At 39.6% G+C, this 24,310-nt stretch overlaps 3 protein-coding genes across 9 annotated transcripts in view; 1 reads left to right on the forward strand and 2 right to left on the reverse strand.

Annotated features, from left to right (window-relative positions):
* Positions 1 to 15,144, reverse strand: part of LOC133216337 (melanopsin-like) — a 58,891-nt gene extending 43,747 nt beyond the window's left edge. The window contains exons 1-2 of one of the 5 annotated variants that reach the window (XM_061360972.1): positions 14,964 to 15,144; positions 11,162 to 11,241 (exon numbers count right to left, since the gene is read on the reverse strand). The gene's annotated coding sequence lies outside the window, so the exon portion shown is untranslated. Of the gene's footprint in view, positions 1 to 11,161; positions 11,334 to 14,963 lie in introns of those variants that run through there. The other 4 variants (XM_061360967.1, XM_061360973.1, XM_061360968.1 and 1 more) reach the window with 4 other exon arrangements.
* The window catches only part of HPGDS (hematopoietic prostaglandin D synthase), a 194,664-nt gene that overhangs the window by 140,943 nt on the left and 29,411 nt on the right, over positions 1 to 24,310 (forward strand). Inside the window, exon 1 of one of the 2 annotated variants that reach the window (XM_061360974.1) lies at positions 21,957 to 22,109. The exons of the other annotated variant lie outside the window; for it this stretch is intronic. Within the exon in view, the coding sequence (XP_061216958.1) occupies positions 22,032 to 22,109 (78 nt within the window). The 5' untranslated portion in view covers positions 21,957 to 22,031. Of the gene's footprint in view, positions 1 to 21,956; positions 22,110 to 24,310 lie in introns of those variants that run through there. 2 annotated transcript variants of the gene reach the window in all.
* SMARCAD1 (SWI/SNF-related, matrix-associated actin-dependent regulator of chromatin, subfamily a, containing DEAD/H box 1) overlaps positions 1 to 24,310 on the reverse strand; it is a 97,400-nt gene that overhangs the window by 2,642 nt on the left and 70,448 nt on the right. The window lies entirely within an intron of this gene.

A 24,310-nucleotide genomic window follows, 5' to 3' on the forward strand; every position in this document is an offset into this window, starting at 1 on the left:
GAATCACACCAAAAATCTCCTCCAGGCTACACATTCAGTGGTGTGGGAGCAAATGTCACACTGCCCTTCTCTCACAGTCATGTCACGGATCTCAGTCTCTTTAAGGGTTTATGGCCATACTTGTGGCCACTGATACTATGATCACTAAAGAGTGCAAACCAAGGCAAATACAGCATGACTATTAGAAAACCCCGAAACAACAAAAAACTGGCAGAAAGAAGAGAATTTAATGAAAGAGAAGTACACGACCACTGAACTGGTATATTCGAGCTTTAAAAGGAAAAGAAATAGCATCCAAAGCCGCTTCCTGATTTGCTGTTGGACTAAAAAAAGGGTTAGGTTTTCAAAGATAGATGGATAATCTACAGTCACATGTGCATTTTGGGATGGCACAGAAGCATATTTGTAAATGTGTTCTGAGCTGTAGAATAAGGAAGAGTAAAATAAAGGGTGAGAACAGAATCGCATGCCAATGAGCAAAATGGATTTACTCAGCAGCCCATGTTGTCCAATGGTTTAAAGTAGCTACAAGGTTGAGTCAGGAATTAATCTCGGGATTGTTATAAACTGCAATGCAACACTCAGTGTCATCCTACTGAGCTTCTGAGAACACTGAAAAGTCTCACATGTTTCACATGGCAGCTGAAATATTTTAATTGCATTAAATGGTGCTCCTCTGACATCCGTCCTATCCCCTTATTCCACTAGCAGGAATGAATTACCAGGAGTCAGCCCTGAATTTTCACCCCAGGTTCATCCTTTCCTAGAGTCCTTTCTGTGGAAAGAACAACCCAGGCAAGATCCACTCTCAGTCTTGTTCCTCAGGTGAGGGCATTCATTGTCTTGGGTACAGGATTCTTTAGCCAAAAGTTTTGTGGTCTTTGTGGCCTTTGGAACTTGAGAGGGACTTCAGCACCAAGCCACATCCAAGGAGTTTTATGTCTGTTGGAGACTGACAATGGCAGAGGAAAAAATGCAAATGTCAAAGGGCCACAGGGCAAAGGAAGAGGAATTCAACTCCATAGTCCACTGAGGAGACATTCACCTGGAAGACTGGCTCTTAGCTGGTGCTTGTGGCACTGGTACATACCCTCTAGAAAGACTGAACTGAAACAGAAATGGACCTGTCCTGGAACAGAGTTCTCAGATCAACGTCTCTGCTGTGCCACCAATCCTGTAAACCAACTACAAATTATGGTTGTTTGGCGAAATTTCAGCAGACAAAATTCAATAGTTTACTTTTAACTCTCTTTTTGGTTGAAAAACACACTTGTGATACAAGAATTTTCCATGGAAAAGACACTGATTTTTTAGTAACTCAGAAGTTTTCCTCTGGCTTCATTCAATCACAAAGTTTTCTCCAAGAACTGATGGAAAAACACTGAAAGTCACAACTTTTGCTGCAAAAGTCATGGCAGTGACAGCTACACAGATGTTTTGTGTTGTACTATTATCTTCCATACTGAAATTTTCTATTTCTGGTCAAAGGTGACTTATTTCTATAAAAAGAAACATTTTCACACTTCAAATGCTTAAAACAAAATCCTTTTGCCTAAAAAGCCAGCCTAGAGAACTTAATCCTGGAAGCTGAATTCATCAGGGTCTCATCAATGCTTAAAAGGACTCTTTGTAATGAGGTTAAAAAACAGAAACCCAAACTTGTTACTGGCTCCCTAATTCAAACACTTTTAAAAAGAGACATGCCAAAACAAGGAAGCCCTCATAGGTCTTCAGTTTCTATATGCTAAAGGAGGGAAGAATAATAGTTGGATATAAGGTAACTGTGACCAGCATGACCTTGAAGAGCCAAAGAAACAATTGTTAAAATCCAGAAGGAATACACCTTAGGCAACATCCATGCTACTGCCCAAATGTCCCAGCCCCAAACACTTAGCAGAAAATGCTCTGCCCTGTTAAGTGCTGGCTCCGGCGGATCCAGCACAGCACCTAACAGGGCTCTGACAATCCCTGGTGATAAGGTGACATCAGTTTTGCATGTACCAGGCAAAATGCTTGCAGGGAATGGCCTACCATGTCCTAACTATGGCACTTTGCAGAGTGCGGCGATGGAAGCACGTGTGATGTGACCTTGAGCTTTGCCCTGACAGACAGAACCTCAGTGAGCAGATGCCGGTTCCAGCTCTGCAGGTGTCTTCATTGCAATGCATTCCCGTCCATTTAGGTAACTAAAATCCTGTTCCCATTAAGGGAAAATTAAAAAAATTTTAAAATCTTAAAATTAAGATTTTAATTTTTAAATTTAATTTTTAAATTTAAATTAAGATTTATTAAAATATCTTAAAATTAAGGATATAAAATAGTAATTAATTTCAGAAGCTCTCAAGATGTACTGTGATGCAAAGACCAATATATAACAATTTCTGCAGCCATTTTAGGTCCAATAACCCTGTGTTTTGAATTGTCCTTCACATAATATTGTCCTAAAGTAAAAGCTGACCCAGGATAAAATGGAATATAAACTACAAACTACTTTAAAATGTTTTTTTTAGTCTTAAGTATCTTTTTCTCATCTTAAATATCTTCAATGGCAAATACAAAAACCACCTTTTTCTTACCTCAGAAAACAGAAGCAATAGTGTGGACAATTGAAATAGGTGCATAATAATACACTTATGACTGAGAAGAAAGTTGAATTCTGTCTCTGCTCTGAAAATAAGCCATCAGTAATACCTTCTGGGTGACAATTTGACATGAGAGTCTGAGACTAGTTTTCAAATGTTCTTCCATTCACCATACAGTCCCTGGCCTATAAATCTCTTGTCATGGGCTGAGCTCGTATCCGGGCTTTTCTCTGCCTAATGCCACACGAGTTCCTGTAATCCCTATCCCATCTGGTACAGAAGTCATCAGGGTGCACTTACCTTCTTCAGCAAAATAGGTATTACTGAAAATCCAGCACTTCACTGAAATCCAGTGTTTAAAATGAAGCCCCCTTCCTAAGAGCAGGGCATACGAACTAAGAAACTTGATGAATACCAGAAAGGAAGTTGGTATGGAACTCCAGTGTCCAGGCTCCTGCTACCAGCAGGTGTCCTCCTTCCCTCTGCAACTGGCATAAGTAAGCACAGGTACTGCCAAAGCTGTTCTATATTTCTCAGAAACCAAAACACAAAGAGAAACAAGTTCTCTGAGGAGACAAAGCTTTGCTTCCTCTATAACCATGAAGAAAGCTTTGTAATGAGTTAGACTTTTTTCCCCAAAACACACAATGAATAAGGGATAGCCAGAATGTAAAAACAGCTATCAGCCCTCAGTGGTTTCCCACAGTGGGATAGATGCCGTTCCCCAAAGCTCAAAACTGCAGGGCAGAGAGAGAAGCAGATGGAATATGGTACTAAAACAACAGGATAAAAGCAGATTTTTGTCAGGAGATGTGGTGAATTACACAGGGCTCCTCTGAGGACCATTTCAGACTTATCTGAAATGGGGTTCATATTTTTCTAAACACTTAAAATAGAGTGGGATTTTTAAAACACAATTTTATGCATGGGTACTACAGCACATTTTGGATTAGAGCTATAAGCAGGTCAATACAAGAAGAATTTACTGAATTTGCTTCAGAAGAACCAAAGCAGCCTAATACAGATTCTGTCAGGCAGACAGCATAGATTTGTGAGCCCTCAGGTATGTTTAATGTTGTAGTATCTGCCCAGCTACACTATTTAGTTCAGTGTTGCAGTTCTGTCAGAATTCAATAGCTAATGCCAAGAAAGCAGACTATGACACCTCATGCAGCATCACAGCAATGGTACAGCTTCGTAAGTCAAGGAGGGAAAAAGTCCTGTGCTCAACTGGCAAGATTTTCCATGGGTTTTTTGCTGTTAATAAAATAAAAATTAAATTAAAATGTCACTCCATCCACCTCAACCTGGTAAAGTCACATAATGATAAATTTGGACTTGGTATGATACAACAGAGGAATATAAATTGCTTCTCAGCAGAAGCTGTTCATACAGTCATTCAGTATTTTTATTCCTCCCATTGGTTTCTCCCTTAGCCATTGGGACCTCAGTAACAAATCACTTTCCTTGAATCATGGAACTAAATTCTACTGTTAAAACACAAGCTTCATTTGGGCTTACATATTTGTGTTAGGGTAGCAAGAACAGAAATTGGTTTATAGCATTGATCTTCACACTTGCATTAAAAACACAGCCTTATCCTATTTTCACATTGCTGATGAGAGCTATTTCTGGGCACAAATCATTAATTTATATCACTGAACTACCGACTTCAAACTTCCCCATTGCCTTCTTCAGTTTTATACCTCTTCACATCACTGTGGGGTTTATTTCCTTGACCCTCTGAGCTGCTAATCTTACCCCTGCCTGCAGTTACCTTTCTTATCTTGCATGGCTCTAGTCTTTGTACTTTCTCACTCTTAAGCAACTTTCTCAGAAGTCCAAGCCAAGGTTTTGCAGCTGTGTTAAATCACAGCAATATCTTTGGACCACAAACAGCTGAATTCTTCAGAAGGGGGTCATGGCTCCAGGATCAGGAATAGAAAAAATAACTAGAAGGAACTGAAGTACCAGACAAAAAGACCAGCAGATTAAGCCTTTGAAAAGCTAGCCAGAAAAAGGCTACTAGGTAGGCAAAGGGAGAGGAAGAATTGAAAAGAGGAGATAAATCACCAGTTGGCTGGGCTGGTAGGCTGGAGATAGAAGTAAAAGTCATTACACAAAGGAGTTGGAAAGAAAAAAAAGCCAAGCACAAGGCAACCTCTGTCTGCCTATGACAAAGAAACAGAAATGTAGAATTGTGAATAACTATATAGAGACTGGAAATATTCTCACATATATTTGTAAGATCCAGTTTTTCAATTGGTCAAATACCACAAAGATCACAGAGATGATAGCTGAGTATGTATTTTGATGTGACCAAACTGCTTGCATTCAAAATGATTTGATAGTTTAAACAACAAGAGCTGATAAATGGAGATTTGACCAGAATATTTTCTAGGCTGTCTAGATATCTGCAACACTGGGTGGTGAAGAAATGTATTCTTGGGCAGGCAGCTGGATGTCTGTGACCTACTCATCTGGCCATGGAAATGCCTCTCAGGATGCATTAGCAATAGCACCTGATAGCATTACCACGGCCTTGTCAGTTCCTCACTCCACTCAGCAACAGGAGTTGCTCTTGCCTTTGCTCCTGGACCATCACATATGTACACCTTCTTAATCCATATTCACACATGGTAATTTTTAGCCAAAGTAGGCTAGAAGATGCAGCTCCTCTGTTAATTATAACATAGTAGATTGCAATAACCATGTCTGCTGCAGTAGAGTCCCAGTTTCATCAGGGATCTGATCCAGGCGTTTGAGAATCTGTTTCCACTGTCTGCTGCTGGGTGCAGCTTATGGTTCCTTCCTCTGCTTGGGAAGGACTAGCTAACTTGCTTCATACTAGCTAAACATGGCCAGGAAAGGGCTGCTCAAGTGGCTCATGTTGGAGCTTCCAACAATTTTTGCCCACATGGGCTTCAGCTTCCCAACAACCAGAAAACTTCTTTCAGTGGTTGACTGCCTTGCCTCCTGTTGGGAGTTGTTTCACACGGTATGTAACTAATACCAGTAAGCCCCAAAGCAGCTTTCATACCAGCGAGTGGTGTGGGAAACGCATGCCCTGGGGAATGGGAAAGCCTAACCCATGAGTCAGCTGACCTGACTTTAAATGCTGGAGGAAAAAAAGGAAAAGCATCAAATTTACTCAGTCGGGTCAAGGTTTAAATTTTAGATTATGAGTATGAAACAAAGTTAGAAAAGAAAAATACAGACATGACAATACTGAGAACAAACCTAACCTCTGTCTGTCCTTCTTGCTTGACCAGAGATTTCTTTGAGATATATATCTTGGCCTGAAAAACCATCATGCCATTCTCCACCATCTTGCCTTGCCTGCCAAAGCCAACCTCTGGTTTTGTTCAATCACAGAGGCAAGACAACAGAACGCAGACTCATCCTTCTCAAGGGCGCTATCTTTCAGAGCCAACCTTTCTGTGGAACAGGTACCTCCAGCCAGCTGTATCTGGGCATCACCACCCCAGATGCAACTGAGGCTGTACTGTCTCCCTGCTTCTTCTTTCTTTTAGTGCCTCCCACTTCAGACCTCCCTGATCCCGTTTTGGTCTAACAGGAATTTAACACAGTGCATAGTGTGGCAGTGTGCAAAATTGTACAGCCTCAATTTTATCCATGCACCAACTTGTTTGTATTTCATTTGAGTGGCCTCACTGAAAGCATGACATTTTCCTTTCCACTGTAGCACTTTATAAACCATCCATCAACCGAAGGATTAACTACATAAACATCTTGTTAAATTTGCTGTCACTATTTCACTGTGATCTGATGATAACAGCATAACTTACTGCTAATACTAATTATTAGTCTTGACAGATTTGGCATGTATAGTGATTTCTACAGTCCCTTCCCAGCAGAAGCATTTCCCCACATCTAGATCACCACTGCCTCTGTGCCACCTGAAGAGCCTCCTGCTTTCTCCAAAGGATTCAAAACTCTTTTATCTGTTCCCACAGCTGCTCCACATCCACCTAATTGAAGTGGTCACATCTGGAAAGGAAATGTAAGCATAAGTCGATATCATATGATTGCTTCTGGACATGGTATTTCCTCATGATGTCATACATCTTATGAAAAGCCTGTAGGCAAAATGCATCTCAGGCAGAACTGAAAAGAACAATAAAGTAAATAAAGTCAAATTGCCTTGATGAAGGCACATTTGTTTGCCTTTTTCCTTTGTGGCATAAAAATTACAGCCACTGAGCAGGTTTAATAGTTGGCTCGTTAAAAGATGCACTACAGCCAAAACTTTGAAAACTTAGAAATTATTTTTGTTTATGAAATTTACTTTAATGGTTATAAAGTATTTTTGTTTTAAAGTGGTAACTCAGCACACTTAACAACCAGGTTGCCAGAGAGCGGATAATTTTAAGTTTACCAATGCTCCTACAAAAATATCTTCCAAAAAACTTTGGCTTTAAGGTATGGGAAGTAGGTATCTAGAAAGGTTAGCCTGGGGTATAGATTTAGTTTCCAAAAATCTGTTTTTTTCTGAGTCCTTATACTGACAAATAAATTTTGTGGTTAATGGAAGTTTAAAAAAGCACTGCTAAACCTTATCACTATTTTGGGGGAAAGGATATTTTGGTAGATTTTGTTGAGAAGTATAAAAGCAGAATTTATGAACATGAAGGAACATCTTACAGAAAGCAAAAGAAGCTAGAAATCATTTAAATGGATTAATTTTTGCAGCCATATTTGATTGTGTAAGTACTTCTTCCCTTTTGGGGAAGCCTGCTTAAGGACTCTCTTAAGCTATCTTCCCAAATGTATTCACAAATATTTTCTATACCTAACATGTTGCTGATTTTTCCCTTTCCTACCATGCCTAAAAATCTAAAACATTTAATACTGCATCTTAGTTGTAACATAGAAAGTCAGTAGCACAATGAAAAAGAAACAGTGCGATATTGCAGATGAGTATTAACTTAACAAAGTTTTGCTAAAAACAAGAACTCAGTAAAGGACTAAATACATCTTGAATGTTATGCAATGCTAGAACTAAGGAGGTTATTTCCAACAGTAATGTATTTTCAATAAATTTTCCAGGGAATAACAGATTTTATGGGAATTTTTCTGGTTTAATTTAGAATAAGAAAAATAAATAAATAAATAAATAAATAAATAAATAAATACATAAATAACACCAAGCAAAACCAAAAAGACAAGAAACATTAAAAAACACAACCACAACACAACCACAATTTCATTTCAGGTTGGCTTATCCAGAAGTAAGTGTATTTAATTTTGCTGAGCCAGCTGGCATGATTTACTTTCTGGAAGTTAACAAAACAAACTACCTCTCCCTTTACTCCAGAGGAAATATATTGACTTACATTCTCATTCAGAGATGACAATGCAAGTTTCTCTCTCTCTGAACTGATTGATATGTAGAAGTCACATGAAAGTGAGTTATAAAGAGAAAAATTATTTTAGTAAGGTAAGCTTATCTATAAAAGATTTTATTTTTTTTTTTTTAAGGACACTTTTCCCCTCCAGGGCACTCAAAATAAGAAAATCTGGGTAAGTACTGAAATTAAAGTGCCCTAGGAGATTTCACCAACTCAAGTCATGTGCAATTTATGAACTCTGAACTATTAAAGTATTTTGTTGACATTGCAAGTATTTCTACATTTGTAAATCCCTGATTTTTAAGGACTTTGATTCACTGGGAAAAAATCTTGAAACATGAGCATTTCATATCAGCAAAGCTCTGCGTGTAAATACCAGACTTTCTTGTGCAGGGCAATTCCAAATTCTGCTTAGCTTTCATAATAGTCCCCTTCAATCAGAGATTCTTGTAACATGCACCATGCGAGTGTAATTATTACTCTCCTACAAATTCTTCTATTAACACCTTTAACACTTGTACTCCCAGGTAAAGCTCATTTCCTCACCCAGGCTCTTACCCAGTGATACAATTGCAACTTCGGGAAGCTGACATTTGTCTGTATCACTCTATAAATCAAAAAAATCCTTTAAACACATGACTCAACTTCATCGTGATTGTGTTAACTCAACTCCATGGGGCAACATCTAGATGCAAACCACCTGCCAGGTAGAGAAGCCTCACAAACTCATCTTTCAGAGGTCACTGTTCATATGGAAAGCACCAGAGAGAAAACAAACAAAAAACAATCCACATGCTAAAGCAAAAGCAGTTGGGCATCTTGAATTTTTGTGGACCTGCTGTGCATTGAAATGATTTAAAACCAAAGAAATTTGGAGTCTACTGATGTCTACCATTTCTACAAAGTACTCTTATATGTCTACCCATAAGGACACAATGGATTCCCCATTCCAGCTCAGCAAAGAACTTAGTCTGTGACTGAAACATAAAGCATCGACTTTTTTGCAGTCTCACTTTTCTCCCCATGATATAAGTCATGCCACATCAAAACAATCACACTGATGACCCTTAAGACTGTGCTGTCATTCAGGTATCACTAAGTAAAATCTATCAAACTGTTCTGTGACCACTAAACTAAGGCTAATTACTTCTGCACCAGCAGCCTATGGGCTCTAACAAGCACAAAATGACATTGATCTTAATCAGATCAGACACCAGCTTCTCTCAAATCTATCTCGACGTCTATTAGATTTTCATGCTTCATTATAAAATCAATTAATTGTTTGATTGCCTAGTCGTTTTATATGTTACTTATAAAATGTATAATGTTGATATTCAAGAGATTGCAGGCAGTCAGGGTATTTTGCATGAATCCCACACAGTATCTATGGGGAACAGTTTCATTTTTTAAAAATTAATGTATTGGATATAAACCAATGCCATGAATGCATTTCACCTGATCATCCAAAGTGGTATGATCAATTGTACCAGCCGGAGGGCATTTCCTGCCTGCCTAAAAGCCCTGCTTCCACAACCTTTGACAAGGAGAGAAGTGCCATACATAAATCCATCCTCAGTGTCACCTTTTGCCAGTACACTCATACTTTCCTGCAGAAGAGCACAACCTCCTTAGAACTGAGAGCTGAAACACCTTTAGTGCAGTGAAATAGTGCAGTGAAATATTTTAGAAACTGAAACTAAGCATGGAACACAGTTATAACATGCTGGACTTGCGAAAAACTTAAGCCACAATGAGGCTTTTTGTTGCTTCGCAATAATTACTTCATTTTCCAAGCAAATTGAAAATTTGAGTGGATGCTTATGGAAAACTGGATCATTCACCAAAGCACAAGTTTCCAAATTATTTATAGTTTATTTATAGTTTACTCTGTCAAGTTTTATAGTTTAACAGGTTTTTCATAAGTAGAGGTCACATGAGGGGGAACATGACTTGTGGCAGATAAGCCCCTGTGAATGCGACAAGCACACTGCGATGCTTCACTGCTGCTAGGGAACCTGCCTTCAAAGGACATGTTCCAGCAGCTCACATACAGCCTCTGATTTGATTCTCCAATGGGCCTGACATGTTGGGTATGTTGAGTAGAGCCCTGCTTACCACATGGGCTCCCAGAGTGGGAGGGCAGCAAACTTTCCATGATAAAAGCGTAGTAAAAGCTGGAAAGCATTGGAAAACAGGATCTGAAGGAACACGTCTCACTCTGAAAACCAAGATCAGATATGCCAATTTGACAAGTCCTAATCTTCTGAAGACGCAATCTATGACTCTTCTGGAATGAGGATGTAGATAGTACAAATAAACACATGGCCTCACAAAATTACTGATAGTTTCCATTGACTTTATGACTTTAACTATGTGGAACTAGGAGATATTTTTATTGAAATATCAATTTCCAGTGATTTTCTGAGGCACAGAGGTCAAATACAGCTGGATTACTTATTCAACAGTCTTTGCCCTCTTTGCCTGAAAGATACCTGACTCTAAGAATTAGGTAAAATATTTCTTCTGGCAAATCTACTTACAACAGCACTTTTCATAAACTTTCATAAGTCACGGTGATTGTAAGCAGTACTCATAAACTGAGAATTAAATTCCGTGTTTATGTCATCCATAAGAACATGGAACTTTGCTTCCAGGCTTCTTCCTTCACTATTTCAGAAACAAAGAGCGATTCAGGACTTGCTAAATAACCCTCCCATCCTGTGACCGGGAAGATAGTCACTGATTTCAAATTCAGAAAAGAGATCACTTTCATGACTGTTTCCCAATGAGGAAAAGGAGAAAAATAGCTATAGATCATAACATCAGTGGTTTTCGCATCTGTGACCAGACTTCTTTACTCAGCTTGTTAAAAATTAACATCATCATTTGGCCACTGCAAGGATGCCACTAAGGAATAAGTGGTTTTAAGACTAAATCATGAAGAGGCTAGGTTGTTTTCGAATTTCTGCTGTGTACGATTTGAAAGTCTTTTGCTTAGTGATAAGAGTTCACATCAAGTGCCATAGATACTGAGATTGTACAACACCTTCCTGGAATAAGTACTGAATTTTCATAATTTGATAGCAATTTTTTTCCCAAAGGATAGCACAAATCCACAGTTTTAGTTTCTCACTGATGGTGAGTGTACCTTCACCAGCTCCAGACACATTTCCAAGCACCCCAGTAGAAGAAAGATAATGGACTTACTGAAGTGAGGCCGGTCACTTACTAAGGAACTAGAGCATCTTCTGTGCATGGAGAGGTAGAGAGAACTGGGGAAATTCAGTCTGGAGAAGGGAAGGTTCAAGGGATCTTGTCATAAAATCATAGAATCAAGTAGGTTGGAAAACACCTTTAAGGTCATCATGTCCAACTGTTACCCCAGGACTGCCAAGTCTAAATGCGTAAGTTCTTTGCTGTATAAATATTCTTATTATTTCCAGAGTAAGTTCTTTGCTGTATATAAATGTATCAATGTATATAAACACCCAAGGGCAGAGGGGTAAAGATAATGGAGCCAGACTCTGCTGAGTAGTGCCCACGGACAGGACAAAAGGCAATGGATATATTATTAAAGCACATGAAATTCCATCTGAACACAAGAATACACCTTTTGTTTTACTGCAAAGGGAGTAAAAAACAAGAACAGGCTGCCCAGAGAGGTTGTGGAGATAGTAAAAGCCAACTGGTCCTGAGCAACTGGCTCTAGCTATCCTTCTTGAGCAGAGGGCTGGACTTGAAGATCTCAAGAGGTCCCTTCCAACTCAAATAACTCTAACATTAACACTGTAATCTGCAGCAGCAGTAGACATACACAAAAAAAATCATTACTATGTTCTTGTACATATAACATCAATTTTTGCATTATCTGTGTTTTTTATTGGGCTACAAGTAACTGCAAATAGCTCCTATTGATTAGCCTCTAGTTGGTGGGTAACATGAAGAAATGAGGTCAAAGACAGCTTCAGTGATGGAACAAACACATCATCTGCAGCATTAGTGGTCCCCTAAAGTGTTTGCAACCAAAGTCATACAAAGGGCAAATCCTCTTTCCAGCAACTCATTGTGCTAAAAGAGATAATCCTTGCATTGCCTGATTGCTTTTGGTTCAGTTCTTTGCTTAGGAGTAGAAGGACCTAGATAAAATAAACCTGTGAGAAAGTGTAAACTATGATAACCTGAAGGATGCATGCCAACAATTTTTACCTTTTTTTTCCCCCCAGAAGAATGCAAATACATTCCTGCACCACTGAGTAACTAAATCAACAATTGGGCTTCTGCAGGTGACAAAATTCTCATTTGTTTTTCAAACACTAACATGCACATATAGCTACTCCTTGAGAAACTTACTGTTTTTTTCATTCCAGAGCACTGCACTGCATCTCATGCAGTGTCCTGAAATCCCTTACACCTTCTGATTTGTATCAGAAGGTAACTGATCCATCTCAGGTTGAAAAGAGAAATATCACCCTTCAGCTTCCACTAGGGAGAGAAATCTCCACAGACAACTCAGAAAAGAGATCCTTACCTCTCTAGTTGGATTTTATAATCTATGGACTCTTCTCATTACATTTCTGGCCAGAATTACCCTTACCAGCACTGCAAGGGGTAGGCAGATAACAGTGTTTGTCTTTTATATATAGCCTTCCTTAAATGTACAACTTTAATTTCAGTTACTTGAACTCAACAGCTTTCAAAAGTTTGCAAAATATTTTATTAGCTATGAAGAATACAAAGCTACTTCCATTTCTTTCATTACTGAAAAACTGTGTAATAGCAGAGTCTGGCTTCAGTTAAAAGGAACTTAGTGAGTTTACCAGCTTAATGAAAGTGGAAATTTCAAAGCAGAAAGTACCCATCGAGTACTCAGTACGGAAGAGGAGTCATGTGCAGCATGGTGAACTTATTCTTCAATGTTTTTCTATTGCCCGAAGATAGGAAATCCATTTGTCAGGATTATGTGGTCTTCAGCGAGAAGCAGATAATGTTCACCACTTAAAGGAGACTCTCTGCTTTTCACACTCAGCACCAAAGGAAATGATACAGTGTCATCGCATATCTGGGAATGCTGCAATCAGTAACAGAGGAGAAAATTGTATCTGGGAAGAGATAGCAGTACCCAACTAAGTGCTGTGTCTTTCTCTCACTTTCAGGCATGCACTGAGTCCGCAAGCTTTCTTGCAAGGATCTGTGCAGGACCTGACACTCAGCCTGAGCTCTCAAATATCAGCTCCCACTTAGCTGTTAGCGTAGACAGTCTCTCCAGTTCCAACTGCCACCCCAAGAAAGGATCTCATGCCATGTCTGAGCAACTGGTATTTGATGCCTGAGGAGAAAGAAGCATCTGGACAGGGACACTGAGATCGAAATGAGACAAGGATGACTTGTGTGACTTCTAACGAACTCAGAAGACCACCTGCATAAGCAAAAGCTCCCTAATTGCTCATTCAGACAGGTCAGGAGATTGATAAAGAGGTGAGAGATTGTTAAAGAGGTGAGAAAGCTGCTTGCAGGCAAACGGGCTGACAGACAGCCTAACAGTCAGGGTTGGACAAATATCCCTGCTTTACCTTTGGGACTGCAACCAGTCTGGTGTACATCTGATATTCAACCCCACCCTAACAACGCAGTCAGCTCCTCCAAGCCCATGTTGCAACCTGCTTTCCTTCCCCTCTTCCTGCCGCTGTCTGAATCAGTGGGAACAAAAGGGCACATTGTCTGAACGCGTGAGTGGTTTCATCACAGACTTCCAGAAAAGCTAAGCACTAAAAGAGGAAACAGACAGATACCTTATCCTGTCTCAACTTCAGTCCTCTGCAGAAGTGCACTGATTATTTAACATATATAGGGCTCAGAGGAGCCTCTATCACTAATGGGTAGCAGTATATCCACAATTTTAATGCTTATTGTAAAGTACCATAATATGTCAATCCATGTGCCATGCAGAAAGACATTTCTAAATAGGTCAGAATTCCACAAGAATTTGTAGGTTAGAGATTATCTTAGTTATCAAAACAGTAAAAACCAAAACCAAACAAAAAATAACCACCATGGAGAAAAGGAGAAAAGGAAAAAAAGACCACTTAGGTACTTAACGCTCTTGGAAAAATCTGTTTCCGTGAAGAAACACACAGAGATAAAGATGATGTTGCAAAAGCCTCAAGATTACAGCAAATATTTTGGATAAGAGATCAAAATAGGTGTAGTTCAAGAAATTTATGTTTTCCTATTATTTTATGAGGATAGATGGAATGGTCCAAACTATGTAGGAGTAAAGCAAATGTTTTACATTGATGTCCAAGTATTTTTCTTTCCCACAGTAGACAATAACAAAAATACCAGTGTGTACAACATTGCAGAACTTGCTCTTTTCACATGGTGCACTTTTAACTTTTGTTTTCCTGTTACCAAAGGATTTTCAAACACAACTTGCACCCAAGCCCAGACAGTTTTCTGGTGAAGTGCTAACCCTGTAAGTAGTGCAATAGTAACACTCCCAGTACATGCACTGGAACACAAAGATCAAGCTGCTGTGTGAATAACACTGCAGTTTGTCATTAACACTTTCTGTGCTAAAAATTTAACAGCAAAGTATATGCATCCGCTTTACAGCCCTCACAGTATTTGCTGGATGTGTGAAGTCAGTTATATGGCAGCATCTGTCAGAAACAGGAGGCTCGCTTCTGATTTTCACTCCTTAAAAGCGTGCAGTTTATGCAAAAAAGGAGAGGAACAAATAACTAAAGGGCATTGGCCATTTGAAAGTCTTACTATTTCTTAGAGTCTCCTATGCTATCTGCATCTCCTGAAAAGAAAACTGGGAAGAGGAGGGAGGGCAGAAATAAACATTTTCATAGTATCATGATTGATGGAAGACCAAGCATTCAAAACCAGAAACCTCCTGGTAACAACTCACCAGACAGGAATCTTGATAATTTCAGACTTATGCAAAGGAAACAGGTGGAACATACTCTGACTTTGGTGAGGCAATAAAAGTACTGATACTGACCTTGCAAAGGTCATCTGTGGAGAGCTGGAGGCATTTCACATCACTTTCAGTTATACTGAGGAAAAAGCATGACAAATCCAGGAATCCCAACAAGGTAAGCTCTGGTCTTCATAGGAATTAAACTCAAATCACTTAAGTTGATGAATATTTTTGCACTGACAGAAAACAGTAATTGAATTGGGTTTATATAAGATTGTTTTACCCAAAAATTACTTCCTCCAGAAATGTCATTTTGCTCAGTGCCATCTCCATCACTTTGGGAATTGTACCATCATGAGCAAGTATCTCTGGCTGTTTGGTGGTGATGGGCTCCTGTTTTCTACCCAAACGTATCCAAGGCATTTAATAACAACTCCCAATATCTCCCCAAAGCTAAAATGAGCATGTTATCAGAAAAGATAGTGTTTCTTCCATTTTGTCTCTACAGAAGAAGTGTAAAGAGAGTGTTTCAATCTGCAGTTTCATAATTGTATTTTTCATAATTACCTCTATATCTGGTTATCAGAGCAGGAACATAGAGCACCACTGCTGTTGAAAATGGCATTTTTACCAAGCATCTTTCCATGCACCATGCTGACAGGGCTATTTTAGTCTCTCTGGCACCTAAGAAAAAGGGAAAGGGCAGACATCCCTCTATTCTCTGGAGCTGAGAGAGGAGTGTCTGAAGCTGAAGGCAACCCCTGTTGCTCTCCCTGCAGAGCTTTCCCCATTCTAGACTGATTCTTATTCTAATCATGCCTGGTATTTGTTAATTTTTGTTTAGCTTTGCAGTTTACACCTGTCTAATGGCAAATGAATGCTAGCTCCCTTTCCATTCTGCTTTAAGCCACTAAACAAAAGACACAGCCTAATACATCTAAAACCTCTGGGCCTCAACAACTCCAGACAAGCAGAAGACAGAGATAAAGCAGTAAAATGTTTATGGCTAGATTCAGAAATGGCCTCCAGGTCCATGCACCTAGCTTTGTGCTTCTTCCCCTTCTAGGGGCAAATCAGGAGCACAGCTGCCTAGCACACAGGGTTACCTGTAGTTTTGCACCCAGATCTTCAAGCAACTGGAAAAAAGTACCCTGAAAGATATACCCACAGGTCTGAACACTGTATTGACTCAAAAAACAATGCAAAGAAAGAGGCATTCTACAGTAATAACCTGGAAAATTTAAAAAACAACCAATAAACCAACCAAAAAAAAACCCCACCCCAAAACCAAAAAAATCCCACAAATTTTTCAAACCCTATTCTTCCTAATCCATGTTAGTCTCCTTGAAAGGGATTGTGATACAGAATGATTCATTTTGTTGAATCACAGAGGATGGCATTGGAGATGATTTTTTGGGGGAAACTCACATTGCCAAAGGTTGAAGTGAAGGATTTCTCCTCTTTCAGCCTTTCCGTACTTATGTGTTAACAAGGAGTGTGCCCTCCTTGCTCAGGTCCTGTGTCTGCTCAGGACTCCTGGGGGCTTCCTAGCAACACAATCTGATACTCATTCATAAGGTGAAGCAGCCTAATGTTTTTAAGAAGGCTTCTCTTTGAAAGCTTTTGATATTTGCTTGTTAACTAACATATTTGTGAAACGTTATCCATGCTGAAACTGATGCAGATGGAATCAGGCAGACAGCACATGTTACATTCCATTACAAGGCTTAACATTTCACTAATTGCATTGGCCTACTTCTGTGAATCACAGATTATTCTCAGACTCATAAAGTACATCTGATTGCTTTACGTAGTTGCTCCTGCAATGTGATACAATTGCAAGGGCCCACAAGGGGACAAAACTTGTGATTTAACTATTCAAACATGAACAGGCAATACTTTGATCACATGCATGAAATGAGAAACAAATCTCACTTGTACATAGATAATTAATTATTAACTCTTACTTCACTCTGGTAGACCGATAACAAAACATTAATTGAAATCGGAAAAGCAGCTGACTGGCCTTGACTTGGCTATGTGGTTTTTAACGTTTCATGAAGGAATTTCTGCAAGATGTAATGGGAAACAAAGCATCAGTACAAAGACCACAAAAGAGCATGGGTTAGCTGTCAGCTGACACACCAAGGACCTCTACTCTGTTTCTATGGTGACCTGCATCTTTTTAATAGATGGATCCTCTGGCAATTCATCAAGAATTTGTGCTTAAATATCCTGTATGCATGTAACTCCTTATAGGTGCAGAAGAATGTCATTGCTCCTCTGCAAAGGCAGAGAAGCTTTAGGATAATACATTCTATAGGGTAACCAAGTTTTCATTACCTTGGCCAGTTTCTCATAAGTAGGAGGGCTAAGATAAAGAAAGTAAACAGTCTGCCAGCTAACTCAGGACCAAGCGTTATTTACATGAAATGCTGAAGCAAATGCACTGGAAAAAGTAATTCCAAGTGCTTCATCTAAGTGATCCATTATGGTCTTGCCCAGATTCTCAAATGCAAACCCAGCAGCTGAGACAGGAGCTTGCTGAAGTTAGCACAAGTCCTTAGCAAGCTTCAACAGGCTTTGTATCAGGGTCTTTCATATACAACCACTAGCACCCATGAACTTCCCTACTTCTTATGAATAAAGCCAAGAGACCACTTTTGAACATGAAGAACTCTGTCTAACAGTCTGCTTTTCAGTGCTTATGCTCTCCAAGTAGCAAATCGAAGATGAATCTTTTCAGCTGATGCTTTCCACTCTTCTATGCACAAAAGCTCCCTGCTGCCAGGAGCAGAAGTAAAAGAAGTTATTATCTAAATTCAAAACCCCCAAACTGCAGGCTTCTCTGTAGTTGATTACTTCTCTAAGCTTCTCTGCTTCAAAATCAAACCTCATTATTGCTTCTTTAATAATCTCATTGGTCATTAAACACTGCCTTTTACTAGAGCTATAGTAACACTGGAAGGACTTTTGACTAAGAATGGATAATTTCTTTCAAATGTATTTGTGACCCTTCTGAATACAGAATATAGTAAACAAAGCAATGCCATATGCATGAACAAAGCAAGCTGCAAATATTAGAATATGGTTATATTCCCACAGATGTTGTTTTTAAAATACACTCACTTTTTTTTACGGTTAGATTTCAAATTCGAGAAAAGCACCAAGAACATTGACTCACAATAAAAATTTTAAACATGTCAACTTAAAAAAAACAACAAAAAAAAGGCCTTTCAATACCTCCCAGCATTTCTTTGAGCAAAACTGTTTGTAAACTTCAGTTGCAATTGCCAAACATTAGGGCTGTCTGAAGCTGGTTTCTTTGTCTGAATTTACTGCTTTCCAAAAGGCAAACTGCTGACATTTATTACATAGACTCATAGAATGGTTTGGGTCGGAAAGTACCTTAGGATCTTCTAATTCCAGCCCCCCTGCCACGTGCAGAGACACCTCGCCGCACACCATGTCACCCAAAGCTCTGTCCAACCTGGCCTTGAACACTGCCAGGGATGGAGCATTCACCACCTCTTTTATAAACATAAAAGATCAAGCACCTTTGGTGCATTTTCAGGTTTCTACGTACAGGCCTAATATCCCTCATTTTAAGGGGTTTAAAAATTATGACAGCTGTTATTCACTTCCTATATCTTATACTAAATATTTATTTTGTCAAATCTGTAATAGCACCATAATACTGTAATAAAAATAAATAAAAATATAAAAGTCAGGGATGGGGTGAGAAAATTACTAAAGAAGTGAACATGACAGCTGTATCTAAATTGATGTGAAACTTCTGGCTTGAGTAGATTTATTCTCCTGGACACACAAGTAGAAGCACTAACTACAGGTTACCAGTCTCGATAAGATGGTGATGTGCAGTGCCAAAGTTGGTTCACTGTAAAAGCCTGGTTGGGATTTCCCTCCCAGTAGGGAAAAGCCTGCAGCACAGTCATGTACTTACTCCCATTTCAGCTTAGGTGGAGCTGGACCCCTACTATTCCCAAAGCAAGACATCAGGAGACACTTCTGCTACAGATGTTTCAACTGGCACACACAGTAAGCAAGCTAGCTCACCTAAGGGACTTAAAACAAAGCAAGTTCAAAAACATGAGATGCTGTATCTCACTTCAAAACTCCTGCTTAACTATTAATTGGAGCGCAAGGTAGCACAGGAACTGGGAAAGAAGAGGAGGGGAAGGGCTGGCTGTGAGTCAACAGCCAGAGTGATCCCACAATACTTAGGGAATCACAGGGCAAGAGATCTGCCCTGATCCCGTAATAGCCTACGAATGCTCTGAAAGGGACATCTGCCGAACTAAATCTTGGATTTAATTTTAATCCATGTGACTTCCTCTGCATTTATCCAGGGCTTTCAAACTAAGAGAGCTTCCATTCTGACCAAGATAGAAAACGTGGCATTTAGTTAATGTCTTTGTGTCCCTGTATATAACACACAGAAAACATCCTTTCACTGACCTGGTGAGTCCACACAACCACTAGACACACCATGCAACAGAGCTGTCCATGGGCTTGGGCAGCTGCAAGAAAAGTAGATGTTGATCCATGACCAAGAGGCAAACTGTCAAAATGCAAACTGAGTTGCGGGTGTTTAACCGAAAATCCTCCCATGAAGATGACTCTGCTGCCGTCCAAAAGAAAGACATGTGACCTAAATGGATGTCTCTCCACCCAGGTTTCATAGAAGCTTTATTTAATGCATTATGATATTGACTGGTTTGTTCTCCCAGCCCTAAAGCTTCCAGAAGTTTTCCTAAGGTGTCTTCTGCTTCTGTCCAAGAGCTTCATGCAACAAACATACACAGCCCCAGCCTGACTGCAGTTCAGCCAATTTTTCATGCCATCAACAGCTGTTACAGGCCAAAAGGGCAACATAAATTGAGAGATTAACCGTCAACAGAGGGAGCTAAGGTTAAATCAGTTCAGTGCATTACTAACTTCATTATTTTAAACTTGCAAGCATGAATCACTCCCCATTTTGGGAAGTGTGGGATTTTATTGTGTACGTGCGCACTGAGCGGAAATGGGCAGAAAGGAAGAATTACTTTTTCTTCAGGAGAAGAAACCTACCTCCTGATCTTGTAAAGAGCTATGCTCCTGGGTAATAGATGCTATGAGCACGGCCTCCCTAAATCCCACTGTTTGTATGACCACACTCACTGCCAGACCCTCAGGTGCTCAGAGCAGTGGCAAGGGGAGGGAATAGCACCTGCCCACAATACATGGCCTGAGCATGGCTTCCACTGGGCAGGGAGTGACTTACACATTTGAAATAGGAAGTTAAAAATTTATTCCCAGGGCAGTCCTGCCATAGGTTGAAATGCTCTTTTGCCTGATCCACATTAAAGGTTTCCTACAGGCAAAGGGAAAAGGGTTTTTTTGCTGCCTTGCCAGACATTTGAGGTGTAATTGTAGCACAAAGAAATGCATGTGCTTCATATGTGCTTCATACTACAAAGGGAGCTCTTGGAGTGAAGGTGCAAGTTTCAACTCATTAGCCACCTCACATCAAAAGTAAAAGCTAGATTACAAATGTTCTTACTGATGCTTTACTGTGTATGGGGACGTTGTCAAGGTAGGACTAAACTGCTGTCTGTTCTAGAAGCTTGAGAACCAGATCCCACATTCTACTCCAGCTTAAAATAAATTAAACTTCTTAATGGCTCAAAATCTTGGTATTTGTAAAATAAGTTAGTTTCATATTCTATCTACTTGTCTCCAAGAGCAAAGTTTTTGAGAATCATAAATATTGCTTTGGTTTTCTGCTAATGAAATCAGAAAAAATTCTCAAGCTTGTCTGCACCTGAAGGAACTGTCATACCCCATAAGGAGTGCTTTCTGTACAGTCAACAATTAAAAACTGGTGAAATATGATTTTAGTTAAACTACTTTAAACTTCCCTTTTTGGATGTACTCAAAAACCACCACTGCAATGGCATACTGAAGAAAAGGAACGTTAAAGCATAAACCTGCAGCCAAGGCAAGTCCAAATGCAAGGAAGTGCCACTGTTAAGCTAAACCCCAGTAATCTGGCTCACAACTGGCTCAACAACAAGATTACACCAGTCCCAATTAGAAGACGCTTTAGAGATGTTTGTAAACTTTATCTTAGCTGTAGAGGTTGCTGGTTGAAAACTCAGCTATTGACATCAGGGTAAAACATGAACTGCATGGAAAGGAGTTGACCTGCAGCAAGTTGTGTGAGCTACAGGGATCTGGCATCTCCTCATTCCAAGGAAGAGTCCTTTGGGTAAAGCTGCTCTCTGCACTCCTGAAGAATGCCTGCATCTTATTTATACAAAGTGAATGAGGTTGCAAAGCACATTTGTGGGGTACACATCTGACCTATCTCTTTATCACCAGAAAGCTTTGCTCCAATGCTGCCATGCTCTGGTTGTACACAGAGGAGGAAGCAAAGCACAGCAACATTGAACGGACTTTCTTAAAGTCGAAGTACAAATGAATTTTAAAAAGAAAAAGCAAACAAAAAAGCACAACGTCCACGATAGATAAGAATCGGTAACATCACAGAGTTCTAACTACTAATGTGCATTACTCATGGACAGAGGTTGCTCAAATCCTCTTTCCTCTTCTTTACTGATAACAGGAAAAAAAAACACCTTAAATAATTTTGTTCTGTATGACAAAGACTTGGAAGCAATATTTTCTTTTTTTGGTTGTTTTCATTTCTGATTCCTCTGTTTTAATGAGATTGCAGTTATATAAAGCATTGTTCTATAATTAAATCAGATACTGTAAGGTTTCACATTAGTTAGAAATAGTCTCACATTACAGACATTTCTTGGCTTGCTCCACCCTTTTTACATTTAAAAACATTCCCAAAACACCCATCATCTGAATCAGCTCCTCAGTATCTATTTTTTTATTATTATTGTTACCTTCTTTCTAAAATGGCTTTTTAAAGTATTTCTTTCCCTTAAACACAAGCTGAAAAACACTAGTACCCAATTTGCCATACTTAGTCCAAAAAGTCACAAAGCTTGCTTGTTATCTGAGGGAATGATGCATTTGCTTTGTGTGTGTGTGTCTGTGCATGTGAGAGGGGGGAGAGAGAGAGTCATGATAGCATGTCACGGGGAGTGGTTTGCATATTAATAAACAGTATATATGAGCCTTTTCCACCGGGGCCAGCACTCAGAGGGACTCCTGTGCACTGAGGAAGGGACCACGTATAACTGCACCAGAGTGAGTTCTGTTTCAGCTTTGCTTACTGCCGCAGCCTGGCTCCTCTGTTTCTCTTTTCTTCTTCTAATCCTACTCTGCCCTCCCTAGGGCTGCTGTTATACCAGCTGTGTGGGGGTTAGTCTTGTCCAATTGTGCTACATGTAGAACAAGTACTGAGAGTATTTCATTTGTAGAGTTTTGCTGGGTTTACTCAACACACTAGTGCTACTGACATAAAGAGGGATAACCATGAGCTCTACACAGTGGCTGTAAGTGTAACTCAAGTACCCCATCTGTGTACATTCTTTGCTACTTACAGGCATATTTAAAGCGCCTGCTGTACTTAAGACATCCCTACAATCACATGCACTGTTAAGATCAGATTTCATAAACTATGAACTGCTTTTCTAGAGGCAAAAAGGTAGATCACTCGTTGATTGTTCCAACAAGACCTGTTTCTCACCAGTGCCTGATGCTATCAGTACTGAGCTGCTTTGATAATCAGGGTACATGTCAGAGAGACACTTTCCAAAAAGACAACCTCATCAACATAGTGGTTGGTGTGGGGGAGCTCCCGGCATTCTGCAGGGAGTTTTCAGTGAAAAACCATTTCAAAGCAATATTTTATTAGATGTAAAGGCTGACTTACATACATTCACTTACATAAGCAAGCTGAATCTAGGCTAATGTCAGAGGAATTAGATTTATATTAAGCAGCACCAACCAATTCCTCCAGGTCATTTTTATGTGCTCTTCTGTCCATTTTCTAAATTCCTGTCATTTGGTTCACCAATGGATTAACATATTCTTGTCCTAATTCCCACCATTATCCTATAGAGGGAAACCTCCTGAGTCTGCTTGCCCTCCTCCATTTTTCGACTTACCAAAACTCACAGGGTTTTTTTGCTGTTGATTTTTGCCTTTTACATGAAAATGGTATGTTGAGTAACTGTTGATGATTTTTTTTTACCTTTAAATTCTAACTGCCACCATTTGTGCATAATCCTCCTACACGCGTATCTGTTAAAAGCCATCTTTTATTCACTGCTCATTTCAAACTATCCAAGCAAACAAGCCACAGCTATGAAGTATTTTCGCTGGACTTCTCTGCTCCTTAGAGCTGTTCATAAATGCCGGTTCTTTCATACTCAAAAGTTGCAATAGATGCAGAGGTCTTTTGTAAGCTTACTTTTGTTTATTCTTTTGTTTTCTTTAATCCAAAACAGAATCCACCTCTCCCTAAAGATGCATACATAGTGTGAATAAGTCCGTACTGCAGATGCACGCACACCCAGACACACAATCAAATCTATTTGGATAGAAATAAGACTGAAGCTCTCCAAATTTTAAACCAAAAATATACACAAAGCAATTCTTAGACTTCTGGGTTTGTGCACACGCAAGCATGTCAACCAGTGACCTTCAACACAGCACATTTCTGTGTCACTGAAAAACATACTCTGCTGCACTAGGGTTTTTTCTTTTTAAGATTTCTAGTTGCTGTCTGCCATACATCACCTTCTTTTAAGCAGTTAGAAAGCAGAAGTAATTGAAGACAGTGCTCACTTTCAAAATACCTTTGATCAAAATCTCACTAGCAAGTAATTACACCGCCTAGGAGCCACTGACGTATTGCTGGTGTTGGCTTAGCAAGTGGCATCCCATGCCACTAAAAGCTTTGCTTATTCACATCAGCATATATGCTGCAAATCTCAGGTGATTCTTTTTACCCTTTTGTCAGTTAGTCCAAGGAGGGGAAGGGTGAGAAGAAAAACAAAAATGATCTGCCAAATCCCACATATATTTTAAAGTGCCATCATCTTGGAGAATCTTGCTTATCTGGAGCCAATCTTTTAAAACTCCAACAAAATAAGCTACAACAATGAAAAAGGGGGGGGGGGGAAGGCCAAAATCAAACAACCTTCATATTGCACTTCTTCAAAAGTAACTAAAACTTTGCTGGAATGACTCTGCAAAGCATGAGCATGAAGTGGGATAGGAGAGAAAACAGGAACATTCAATGATACAGACATCTACACTTTGGATTTGGGTAACAGGTGGCAAAGAGAGAAGGAGAACAAAGAAAGGTATTCAGAAAGGATGGTTTGATGTTTGACAACAGGAAAGAGCAAATATGGGACACCGGAGACTGGCCTCTGTAACCATATGCCTCAGGTAAACAAGCATTATTTGTGTGTGTGCCAGGGTACTCTGGGGCAGAG

Source organism: Neopsephotus bourkii, unplaced genomic scaffold, assembly GCF_033783945.1.
Source record: "Neopsephotus bourkii isolate Nb327-2 ecotype Australia unplaced genomic scaffold, CSIRO-AGI_Nbou_v1 NB_1037, whole genome shotgun sequence".
NCBI lineage: Eukaryota > Metazoa > Chordata > Aves > Psittaciformes > Psittacidae > Neopsephotus > Neopsephotus bourkii.